Here is a 13,429-nt window from a genome sequence, read left to right on the forward strand (position 1 = left end):
TGGACTGAACAGCCTCCTGTCAGAGGGAATCGCTCTGACCATCAAGGATCGTCGACAGATAGACCGCCAGCTGAGGATCCTCAACGCTCTGAAGACCAGCATCAAAGACCAGGTTATAGAGATGCAGAGGATGGAGGTGAGATTAAGATTAGTGATTAAGATTAGTGGCTAAGATTAGTGATTAAGATTAGTGATTAAGATGAGCGATTAAGATGAGTGATTAAGATGAGTGATTAAGATTAGTGGCTAAGATTAGTGATTAAGATTGGTGATTAAGATTGGTGGTGATGGTGAAGACCAGGGTCAGAGACCAGCAAAGACATATTGAGACCTAGGTCTCTTTAACAGTTGCACCCTGTATAATACAACATAAATATGTGCAAGATATATATACACACACATTGAAGATGAGGAGACTGCAGATGTAGAGACAGTCACTTTGATTCCACAGACAGGGTTTCCACCTATGTGTTCAGGACCCTTGGTGTTATTCCTGTGGTTTGAGAGATCTGAATGATAAATTCTCTTCTCATCCCCCTCCTCCTCTCTCCTCTAACCCCTCCCTTCTCCCCCTCTCTCCTCTAACCCCTCCCTTCTCCCCATCTCTCCTCTAACCCCTCCCTTCTCCCCCTCTCTCCTCTAACCCCTCCCTTCTCCCCTCTCTCCTCTAACCCCTCCCTTCTCCCCCTCTCTCCTTTAACCCCTCCCTTCTCCCCCTCTCTCCTCTAACCCCTCCCCTCTCTCCTCTAACCCCTCCCTTCTCCCCCTCTCTCCTCTAACCCCCTCCCTTCTCCCCCTCTCTCCTCTAACCCCTCCCTTCTCCCCCTCTCTCCTCTAACCCCTCCCTTCTCCCCCCTCTCTCCTCTAACCCCTCCCTTCTCCCCCCTCTCCTCTAACCCCTCCCTTCTCCCCCTTCTCCCCCTCTCTCCTCTAACCCCTCCCTTCTCCCCCTCTCTCCTCTAACCCCTCCTTCTCCCCCTCTCTCCTCTAACCCCTCCCCTCTCTCCTCTAACCCCTCCGCCCTCTCTCCTCTAACCCCTCCCCTCATCTCCTTCCTAACCCTCCCCTCTGCTCCTCTAACCCCTCCCCTCTCTCCTCTAACCCCTCCCTCTCTCCTCTAACCCCTCCCTTCTCCCCTCCTCTCCTCTAACCCCCTCCCTTCTCCCCCTCTCTCCTCTAACCCCTCCCCTCTCTCCTCTAACCCCTCCCCTCTCTCCTCTAACCCCTCCCCCTCCACCAGGTGGACATTGACATCAAGCTGCGCTCTGTAAGGGATCTTGTAAGGGCTACGCTGAGTTCTCCGTTGATCAATCATCCTACGTGGCTTTGGACAAGCAGATGGACCAGCTGGAAGCCCAGAGGGTTCAGTCTGTTGAGACCGTCGGCTCGCTTGCACATCATGAAGAGCCGCCCGCTTAAAGACGTCTTGGTCGACAGGTGAGGAAGGAGGATGATGATGCTGAGGATGAAGAAGATGATGACCTCTTGATAATCACCTTTTTCTTTTTCTTCTCCCACCCACTCTCCTCTCCTCTCCTCTCCTCTCCTCTCCTCTCCTCTCCTCTCCTCTCCTCTCCTCTCCTCTCCTCTCCTCTCCTCTTCCTCTCCTCTCCTCTCCTCTCCTCTCCTCTCCTCTCCTCTCCTCTCCTCTCCTCTCCTCTCCTCTCCTCTCCTCTCCTCCCCTCCCCTCCCCTCCCCCTCCCCTCCTCTCCTCTCCTCTCCTCTCCTCTCCTCTCCTCTCCTCTCCTCTCCTCTCCTCTCCTCTCCTCTCCTCTCCTCTCCTCTCCTCTCCTCTCCTCTCCTATCCCACCCACTCTCCTCTCCTCTCCCACCCACTCTCCTCTCCTCTCCCCCTCCCTTCTCCTCTCCTCTCCTCTCTCCTCTCCTCCATCTGCTCCCCTCTCCTCTCCTCTCCCCCTCCCTTCTCCTCTCCTCTCCTCCATCTGCTCCCCTCTCCTCTCCTCTCCCCCTCCCTTCTCCTCTCCTCTCCTCCATCTGCTCCCCTCTCCTCTTCTCTCCCATTCCCTTCTCCCCACGCCCCCCTCTCAGCAAGTTTAAGTCCAGCCTGGCAGGGGAGCAGAAGCAGGATTTCTTCCCGGAGGTGAAGTCCGTGAAACTGACCTTGGAGGCCGAGGGGTCCAGCGCTTCGTCTGCCGCCTCTGTCAGCAAGGTCCCGGGTACGCACTTCCAGCCTTCGACCTCAGGGTCTTCATCTTCTTCATCTTCATCATCGAGTTGGTCGACGGGATCAGGGTCGAAGGACGGGTCGAAGATAACGATCACGGAGATGGGTGGGGGTGGTGGTGGGGGTGGTGGTGGGGGTACGAGGGGGGGATGGAGATGGGGATTTCTTTAAGGGGATGGGTGGACTCGGCGGAGGGCTGGGGAGTCTTGGAGGCGGAGATTTCACCTCTACCGGTCACCAGACCACGCATGTATCGAGCTGTACCAAGACCATAAAGAAGACGACAGTGCATACGAAGGACGGGCCGGTGGAACGTATTGAGGAAGTTTCGAGCGGACCAGGCTGTGAGGCAATGAAGCTCGGAGGCGGAGGAGGGATGGGGGACTTCTTCCCATCCCTCTCTTCCTCTTCCTCCTCCTCCTCCTCCTCCTCATTCACCAAAACCACAAGCCACGGCAGTAACAAGGGAGGCAGTAGCCTCTTCAGCAGTACCAAGACCGGCGGCGCTGCCGACGGCTTCGGAGCTGATTCATTCGGGATGGATCTCGGAGCGTTTATGCGCGGGAAAGATGACGATGATGTCCCGGATTACCTCAGCCACAGCCACGGCGTGAAAACTAGTGTCCGGAGCAACGGCAGGCAGATTATGTGGGAAAAATTACATCTGACCAGGAGTAACTGCCCAATATTTGACCTAGCTAGCCGCTGTTTAGCCACTGTCAGTATCTTAGCCTAGTGGCCGTTAGCAATTAGCATGTTAGCCCCCATTAGCATCTTAGCCAAACTGACCTTTGCGATTAGCACCTTGGCCTCGCGGCAGTTAGCAATTAGCATGTTAGCCCCCATTAGCATCTTAGCCAAACTGACATTAGCGATTAACACCTTAGCCTAGCGGCCGTTAGCTGTGAGCGTCTTGGCCAGCAGCTCCTAGCGTCCTAGCGAGAAGTGAAACGTTTCTATTTTTTTGTCGTAGCTCAAATCAAATCCTAGAATATGATCAACAGTAGCCTAATTAATAAACACTTGTAAAGTAGTTCAGCCAATTGCTCATATGATGTGTTTGTGTTAAAAAATTATAATAATCTAACAAATTGTATAAAATAAGTTCCAGAGATACTGTCTAAAATATGCTGTACTATACATCATAGTGTATTCTCAACCGCTCCTGGGCTGACTACCAGAAGGTGTATAGACTACCAGGAAAGGTGATAGAGGAAGAGAGAGAGAGAAGGATGGGGAGTGAGTGACAGAGATAGAGAGAGACATTGCTGACTGTTGATTCTGTGAGTAGATAATTAAAATGTGTTTTTTTTTGTCTGACCCTTTGAATGATGTCAATGAACTGAATGTTTATGGAAAAAACAAACAACCGGCTAACTTCTGAACCAATCAGGTACTGCCAATGTTCAAATAACTGTTCTAAGAACAGAAAGGGGTTCTAAGAACTACATTAGAACTTCCGTTAGAATGTCCAAACCAAGCTACTGATGCGACAATAAAAATATTTTCACTTCAACTTCATGTTTTGTGTTGTATGTTTAAATGTATTTTATAATAATTATAATAATAATTATATTATTCTTTATGTGCATGTCTCTTGGGTAAAAAAAAAACTGTCAAAGGTTAGAGGGGAAAAGGTATATTTTGTAGTATAAACAGAAATAAACCACAATATTAATAATAGATAAGAGTTAATAACATTAAAAATATAACAATGTCAGAAAGCTCTGTAGTCCTAACTAAGGTATAGGCTTATACATTATACAGAATATATAGACATTAAGGTATAGGCTTATACATTATACAGAATATATAGACATTAGGATATAATATCATATACATTGAGAATATATAGACATTAGGATATAATATCATATACATTGAGAATATATAGACATTAGGATATAATATCATATACATTATACAGAATATATAGACATTAGGATAAAATATGATATACATTATACAGAATATATGGACATTAGGATATAATATGATATACATTATACAGAATATATGGACATTAGGATATAATATGATATACATTATACAGAATATATGGACATTAGGATATAATATCATATACATTGAGAATATATAGACATTAGGATATAATATCATATACATTGAGAATATATAGACATTAGGATATAATATCATATACATTCAGAATATATTAAGCTGAACATCTCAGTTACTTAGGCCTATTGGGGGGGGATCCTAACTTCCTTAGTCTCCCATTGACATAAATACATGACTAAGTGAGTATTTTGACTGAAGCAGAAGTTGGGATTTATATACCCATGTTATGATCAGTCAGAGATGGGCGGTATATTATCATAGCCTAATTAATTGAGTATTTTGACTGAAGCAGAAGTTATGATCAGTCAGAGATGGGCGGTATATTATCATAGCCTAATTAATTGAGTCTTATTTGTCTCCCACACAGTTCTGCATTGATTCAGCACCTCATAGAGAAACGACCAAATCATCAGCCACTGTCTTAATGTAACCTTTACCTAACCTTTACCTAACCTTTGTTTAACCTTTATTTAACTAGGCAAGTCAGTTAAAGAACAAATCCTTATTTACAATGAGAGGCCTACTGGGGAAACAGTGTTCAGCCTTGCTCAGGGATTCGTTCCAGCAACCTTTCGGTACTGGCCCAACACACTAACCAATAGGCTAGTTGCTGGTTACTGGCCAAACACTAACCACTAGGCTACTTGTTGGTTACTGGCTCAACACTCTAACCAATAGGCTACTTGCTGGTTACTGGCCAAACACTAACCACTAGGCTACTTGTTGGTTACTGGCCCAACACTCTAAGCAATAGGCTACTTGCTGGTTACTGGCACAACACTCTAACCAATAGGCTACTTGTTGGTTACTGGCCCAAAACTCTAACCAATAGGCTACTTGTTGGTTACTGGCCCAACACTCTAACCAATAAGCTACTTGTTGGTTACTGGCCCAACACTCTAACCAATAAACTACTTGCTGGTTACTGGCCAAACACTCTAACCAATAGGCTACTTGTTGATTACTGGACCAACACTCTAACCACTAGGCTACTTGTTGGTTACTGGCACAACACTCTAACCAATAGGCTACTTGCTGGTTACTGGCCCAACACTCTAACCAATAGGCTACTTGCTGGTTACTGGCTCAACACTCTAACCACTAGGCTACTTGTTGGTTACTGGCCCAACACTCTAACCAATAGGCTACCTGCTGGTTACTGGCCCAACACTCTAACCACTAGGCTACTTGCTGGTTACTGGCCCAACACTCTAACCACTAGGCTACTTGTTGGTTACTGGCCCAACACTCTAACCAATAGGCTACCTGCTGGTTACTGGCCCAACACTCTAACCAATAGGCTACTTGCTGGTTACTGGCCCAACACTCTAACCACTAGGCTACTTGTTGGTTACTGGCCCAACAATCTAACCAATAGGCTACTTGTTGATTACTGGCCCAACACTCTAACCAATAGGCTACTTGTTGGTTACTGGCCCAACACTCTAACCAATAGGCTACTTCCTGGTTATTGGCCCAACACTCTAACCACTAGGCTACTTGTTGGTTACTGGCCCAACACTCTAACCAATAGGCTACTTGCTGGTTACTGGCCAAACACTCTAACCAATAGGCTACTTGTTGGTTACTGGCCCAACACTCTAACCACTAGGCTACTTGCTGGTTACTGGCCCAACACTCTAACCAATAGGCTACTTCCTGGTTATTGGCCCAAAACTCTAACCACTAGGCTACTTGTTGGTTACTGGCCCAACACTCTAACCAATAGGCTACTTGCTGGTTACTGGCCCAACACTCTAACCAATAGGCTACTTGTTGGTTACTGGCCCAACACTCTAACCACTAGGCTACTTGCTGGTTACTGGCCCAACTCTCTTACTAATAGGCTACTTGTTGGTTACTGGCCCAACACTCTAACCAATAGGCTACTTGCTGGTTAATGGCCCAACACTCTAACCAATAGGCTACTTGCTGGTTACTGGCCCAACACTCTAACCAATAGGCTACTTCCTGGTTATTGGCCCAAAACTCTAACCACTAGGCTACTTGTTGGTTACTGGCCCAACACTCTAACCAATAGGCTACTTGCTGGTTACTGGCCCAACACTCTAACCAATAGGCTACTTGTTGGTTACTGGCCCAACACTCTAACCACTAGGCTACTTGCTGGTTACTGGCCCAACACTCTTACCAATAGGCTACTTGTTGGTTACTGGCCCAACACTCTAACCAATAGGCTACTTGCTGGTTACTGGCCCAACACTCTAACCAATAGGCTACTTGCTGGTTACTGGCCCAACACTCTAACCAAAAGGCTACTTGCTGGTTACTGGCACAACACTCTAACCAATAGGCTACTTGTTGGTTACTGGCCCAACACTCTAACCAATAGGCTACTTGTTGGTTACTGGCCCAACACTCTAACCAATAGGCTACTTGCTGGTTCTGGCCCAACACGCTAACCAATAGGCTACTTCCTGGTTATTGGCCCAAAACTCTAACCACTAGGCTACTTGTTGGTTACTGGCCCAACACTCTAACCAATAGGCTACTTGCTGGTTACTGGACCAACACTCTAACCAATAGGCTACTTGTTGGTTACTGGCCCAACACTCTAACCACTAGGCTACTTGCTGGTTACTGGCCCAACACTCTTACCAATAGGCTACTTGTTGGTTACTGGCCCAACACTCTAACCAATAGGCCACTTGCTGGTTCCTGGCCTCACACTCTAACCAATAGGCTACTTGCTGGTTACTGGCCCAACACTCTAACCAATAGGCTACTTGCTGGTTAATGGCCCAACACTCTAACCAATAGGCTACTTGCTGGTTACTGGCCCAACACTCTAACCAATAGGCCACTTGCTGGTTACTGGCCCAACACTCTAACCAATAGGCTACTTGCTGGTTACTGGCCCAACACTCTAACCAATAGGCTACTTCCTGGTTACTGGCACAACACTCTAACCAATAGGCTACTTGTTGGTTACTGGCCCAACACTCTAACCAATAGGCTACTTGTTGGTTACTGGCCCAACACTCTAACCAATAGGCTACTTGCTGGTTACTGGCCCAACACTCTAACCAATAGGCTACTTGCTGGTTAATGGCCCAACACTCTAACCAATAGGCTACTTGCTGGTTACTGGCCCAACACTCTAACCAATAGGCTACTTCCTGGTTATTGGCCCAAAACTCTAACCACTAGGCTACTTGTTGGTTACTGGCCCAACACTCTAACCAATAGGCTACTTGCTGGTTACTGGCCCAACACTCTAACCAATAGGCTACTTGTTGGTTACTGGCCCAACACTCTAACCACTAGGCTACTTGCTGGTTACTGGCCCAACACTCTTACCAATAGGCTACTTGTTGGTTACTGGCCCAACAATCTAACCAATAGGCTACTTGCTGGTTACTGGCCCAACACTCTAACCAATAGGCTACTTGCTGGTTACTGGCCCAACACTCTAACCAATAGGCTACTTGCTGGTTACTGGCACAACACTCTAACCAATAGGCTACTTGTTGGTTACTGGCCCAACACTCTAACCAATAGGCTACTTGTTGGTTACTGGCCCAACACTCTAACCACTAGGCTACTTGCTGGTTCTGGCCCAACACGCTAACCAATAGGCTACTTCCTGGTTATTGGCCCAAAACTCTAACCACTAGGCTACTTGTTGGTTACTGGCCCAACACTCTAACCAATAAGCTACTTGCTGGTTACTGGACCAACACTCTAACCAATAGGCTACTTGTTGGTTACTGGCCCAACACTCTAACCACTAGGCTACTTGCTGGTTACTGGCCCAACACTCTTACCAATAGGCTACTTGTTGGTTACTGGCCCAACACTCTAACCAATAGGCCACTTGCTGGTTACTGGCCCTACACTCTAACCAATAGGCTACTTCCTGGTTACTGGCACAACACTCTAACCAATAGGCTACTTCCTGGTTACTGGCCCAACACTCTAACCAATAGGCAACTTGCTGGTTACTGGCCCAACACTCTAACCACTAGGCTACTTGTTGGTTACTGGCCCAACACTCTAACCAATAGGCTACTTGTTGGTTACTGGCCCAACACTCTAACCAATAGGCTACTTGCTGGTTACTGGCCCAACACTCTAACCAATAGGCTACTTCCTGGTTACTGGCCCAACACTCTAACCAATAGGCAACTTGCTGGTTACTGGCACAACACTCTAACCAATAGGCTACTTCCTGGTTACTGGCCCAACACTCTAACCAATAGGCAACTTGCTGGTTACTGGCCCAACACTCTAACCACTAGGCTACTTGTTGGTTACTGGCCCAACACTCTAACCAATAGGCTACTTGTTGGTTACTGGCCCAACACTCTAACCAATAGGCTACTTGCTGGTTACTGGCCCAACACTCTAACCAATAGGCTACTTCCTGGTTACTGGCCCAACACTCTAACCAATAGGCAACTTGCTGGTTACTGGCCCAACACTCTAACCACTAGGCTACTTGTTGGTTACTGGCCCAACATTCTAACCAATAGGCTACTTGTTGGTTACTGGCCCAACACTCTAACCAATAGGCTACTTGTTGATTACTGGCCCAACACTCTAACCAATAGGCTACTTGTTGGTTACTGGCCCAACACTCTAACCAATAGGCTACTTGTTGGTTACTGGCCCAACACTCTAACCACTAGGCTACTTGCTGGTACTGGCCCAACACTCTTACTAATAGGCTACTTGTTGGTTACTGGCCCAACACTCTAACCAATAGGCTACTTGCTGGTTAATGGCCCAACACTCTAACCAATAGGCTACTTGCTGGTTACTGGCCCAACACTCTAACCAATAGGCTACTTGCTGGTTACTGGCCCAACACTCTAACCAATAGGCTACTTGTTGGTTACTGGCCCAACACTCTAACCAATAGGCTACTTGTTGGTTACTGGCCCAACACTCTAACCAATAGGCTACTTGCTGGTTACTGGCCCAACACTCTAACCAATAGGCTACTTCCTGGTTACTGGCCCAACACTCTAACCAATAGGCTACTTGCTGGTTACTGGCCCGACACTAACCAATAGGCTACTTGCTGGTTACTGGCCCAACACTCTAACCAATAGGCTACTTGTTGGTTACTGGCCTAACACTCTAACCACTAGGCTACTTGCTGACTAGGCTACTTGCTGGTTACTGGCCCAACACTCTTACCAATAGGCTACTTCCTGGTTATTGGCCCAACACTCTAACCAATAGGCTACTTGCTGGTTACTGGCCCAACACTCTAACCAATAGGCTACTTCCTGGTTACTGGCCCAACACTCTAACCAATAGGCTACTTGCTGGTTACTGGCCCAACACTCTAACCACTAGGCTACTTCCTGGTTACTGGCCCAACACTCTAACCAATAGGCTACTTGCTGATTATTGGCCCAACACTCTAACCACTAGGCTACTTGCTGGTTACTGGCCCAACACTCTAACCAATAGGCTACTTGCTGGTTACTGGCCCAACACTCTAACCAATAGGCTACATTCTGGTTACTGGCCCAACACTCTAACCAATAGGCTACTTCCTGGTTACTGGCCCAACACTCTAACCAATAGGCTACTTCCTGGTTACTGGCCCAACACTCTAACCAATAGGCTACTTCCTGGTTACTGGCCCAACACTCTAACCAATAGGCTACTTCCTGGTTACTGGCCCAACACTCTAACCAATAGGCTACTTCCTGGTTACTGGCCCAACACTCTAACCAATAGGCTACTTGCTGGTTACTGGCCCAACACTCTAACCACTAGGCTACTTTCCTGGTACTGGGCCCCAACACTCTAACCAATAGGCTACTTCCTGGTTACTGGCCCTAACACTCTAACCAATAGGCTACTTCCTGGTTACTGGCCCAACACTCTAACCAATAGGCTACTTCCTTGGTTACTGGCCCAACACTCTAACCAATAGGCTACTTCCTGGTTACTGGCCCAACACTCTAACCAATAGGCTACTGTCCTGGTTACTGGCCCAACACTCTAACCAATAGGCTACTTCCTGGTTACTGGCCCAACACTCTAACCAAATAGGCTACATGTCCTGGTTACTGGCCCAACACTCTAACCACTAGGCTACTTGCTGGTTACTGGCCCAACACTCTAACAATAGGCTACTTCCTGGTTACTGGCCCAACACTCTAACCAATAGGCTACTTCCTGGTTACTGGCCCAAACACTCTAACCAATAGGCTACATCCTGGTTACTGCCAAAACTTAAACACTAGGCTACTTCCTGGTTACTGGCCTAACACTCTAACCAATAGGCTATTCCTGGTTACTGGCCCAACACTCTTACAATAGGCTACTTGTGGTTACTGGCCAACACTCTAAACCAATAGGCTACTTGTTGGTTACTGGCCCAAACCTCTAACCAATAGGCTACTTGCTGGTTACTGGCCCAACACTCTAACCCAATAGGCTACTTGCTGGTTACTGGCCCAACACTCTAACCAATAGGCTACGTGCTGGTTACTGGCCCAACATTCTAACCACTAGGCTACTGCTTGGTACTGGCCCCCAACACTTCTAACCTAATAAGGCTACCTTGTTGATTACTGGCCCCAACACTCTAACAATAGGCTACTATATGGCCCAACCTAAGTTCAATCGGCTACTTGTTGGTTACTGGCCAACCGCTCTAACCAATAGGCTAAGTTGCTGCGTTACCTGGCACAACACTCTAACCAATAGGCTATCTCCATGGGTATTGGCCCAACCACTCTAAACCCTAGGCTACTTGTTGGTTACTGGCCCAACACCTCTAACCAATAGGCTACTTTGCTGCGTTTACTGGCCCACCACTCTAACCCCAATAGGGCTACTTGCTGGTTACTGGCCCAACACTCTAACCCCTAGGCTACTTTTGGTTACTGGCCCAACACTCGAACCAATAGGCGTACTTGCCTGGTTACTGGCCCAACACTCTCAACCAATAGGCTCCTTGTTGCGTTACTGGGCCAACACCTCTAACCACTAGGCTACTTGCTGGTACTGGCTTTCAACACTCTACCAATAGGCGACTTCCTGGTTTATTGGCCCAAAACTCTAACCACTAGGCTACTTTTGGTTACTGGCCCAACAATCTAACCAATAGGCTACTTGCTGGTTACTGGCCCAACACTCTAACCAATAGGGCTACTTCCTGGTTACTGGCCCAACACTCTAACCAATAGGCAACTTGCTGGTTAACTGGCCCAACACTCTAACCACTAGGCTACTTGTTGGTTACTGGCCCAACATTCTAACCAATAGGCTACTTGTTGGTTACTGGCCCAACACTCTAACCAATAGGCTACTTGTTGATTACTGGCCCAACACTCTAACCAATAGGCTACTTGTTGGTTACTGGCCCAACACTCTAACCAATAGGCTACTTCCTGGTTATTGGCCCAACACTCTAACCACTAGGCTACTTGTTGGTTACTGGCCCAACACTCTAACCAATAGGCTACTTTCTGGTTACTGGCCAAACACTCTAACCAATAGGCTACTTGTTGGTTACTGGCCCAACACTCTAACCCCTAGGCTACTTGCTGGTTACTGGCCCAACACTCTAACCAATAGGCTACTTCCTGGTTATTGGCCCAAAACTCTAACCACTAGGCTACTTGTTGGTTACTGGCCCAACACTCTAACCAATAGGCTACTTGCTGGTTACTGGCCCAACACTCTAACCAATAGGCTACTTGTTGGTTACTGGCCCAACACTCTAACCACTAGGCTACTTGCTGGTTACTGGCCCAACACTCTTACTAATAGGCTACTTGTTGGTTACTGGCCCAACACTCTAACCAATAGGCTACTTGCTGGTTAATGGCCCAACACTCTAACCAATAGGCTACTTGCTGGTTACTGGCCCAACACTCTAACCAATAGGCTACTTGCTGGTTACTGGCCCAACACTCTAACCAATAGGCTGCTTGTTGGTTACTGGCCCAACACTCTAACCAATAGGCTACTTGTTGGTTACTGGCCCAACACTCTAACCAATAGGCTACTTGCTGGTTACTGGCCCAACACTCTAACCAATAGGCTACTTGCTGGTTACTGGCCCGACACTAACCAATAGGCTACTTGCTGGTTACTGGCCCAACACTCTAACCAATAGGCTACTTGTTGGTTACTGGCCTAACACTCTAACCACTAGGCTACTTGCTGACTAGGCTACTTGCTGGTTACTGGCCCAACACTCTTACCAATAGGCTACTTCCTGGTTATTGGCCCAACACTCTAACCAATAGGCTACTTGCTGGTTACTGGCCCAACACTCTAACCAATAGGCTACTTCCTGGTTACTGGCCCAACACTCTAACCAATAGGCTACTTGCTGGTTACTGGCCCAACACTCTAACCACTAGGCTACTTCCTGGTTACTGGCCCAACACTCTAACCAATAGGCTACTTGCTGATTATTGGCCCAACACTCTAACCAATAGGCTACTTGCTGGTTACTGGCCCAACACTCTAACCAATAGGCTACTTGCTGGTTACTGGCCCAACACTCTAACCAATAGGCTACATTCTGGTTACTGGCCCAACACTCTAACCAATAGGCTACTTCCTGGTTACTGGCCCAACACTCTAACCAATAGGCTACTTCCTGGTTACTGGCCCAACACTCTAACCAATAGGCTACTTCCTGGTTACTGGCCCAACACTCTAACCAATAGGCTACTTCCTGGTTACTGGCCCAACACTCTAACCAATAGGCTACATGCTGGTTACTGGCCCAACACTCTAACCACTAGGCTACTTGCTGGTTACTGGCCCAACACTCTAACCAATAGGCTACTTCCTGGTTACTGGCCTACCACTCTAACCAATAGGCTACTTCCTGGTTACTGGCCCAACACTCTAACCAATAGGCTACTTCCTGGTTACTGGCCTAACACTCTAACCAATAGGCTACTTCCTGGTTACTGGCCCAACACTCTTACCAATAGGCTACTTGTTGGTTACTGGCCCAACACTCTAACCAATAGGCTACTTCCTGGTTACTGGCCCAACACTCTAACCAATAGGCTACTTCCTGGTTACTGGCCCAACACTCTAACCAATAGGCTACTTCCTGGTTACTGGCCCAACACTCTAACCAATAGGCTACTTCCTGGTTACTGGCCCAACACTCTAACCAATAGGCTACTTCCTGGTTACTGG

General features: G+C 47.5%; 1 protein-coding gene across 1 annotated transcript; it reads left to right on the top strand.

The window, feature by feature from the left end:
* Nucleotides 1-6: 6 nt before the first annotated feature.
* LOC109902850 (fibrinogen alpha chain) lies at nt 7-3,701 on the top strand. The gene is made up of 3 exons (XM_031791636.1): nt 7-136; nt 1,241-1,437; nt 2,050-3,701. The coding sequence occupies exons 1-3, from the start codon at nt 122-124 to the stop codon at nt 2,354-2,356; spliced, it is 519 nt and encodes a 172-aa protein (XP_031647496.1). The 5' UTR covers nt 7-121; the 3' UTR covers nt 2,357-3,701.
* Nucleotides 3,702-13,429: the final 9,728 nt, after the last annotated feature.

Source organism: Oncorhynchus kisutch, linkage group LG16, assembly GCF_002021735.2.
Source record: "Oncorhynchus kisutch isolate 150728-3 linkage group LG16, Okis_V2, whole genome shotgun sequence".
NCBI classification, from domain to species: Eukaryota; Metazoa; Chordata; class Actinopteri; order Salmoniformes; family Salmonidae; genus Oncorhynchus; species Oncorhynchus kisutch.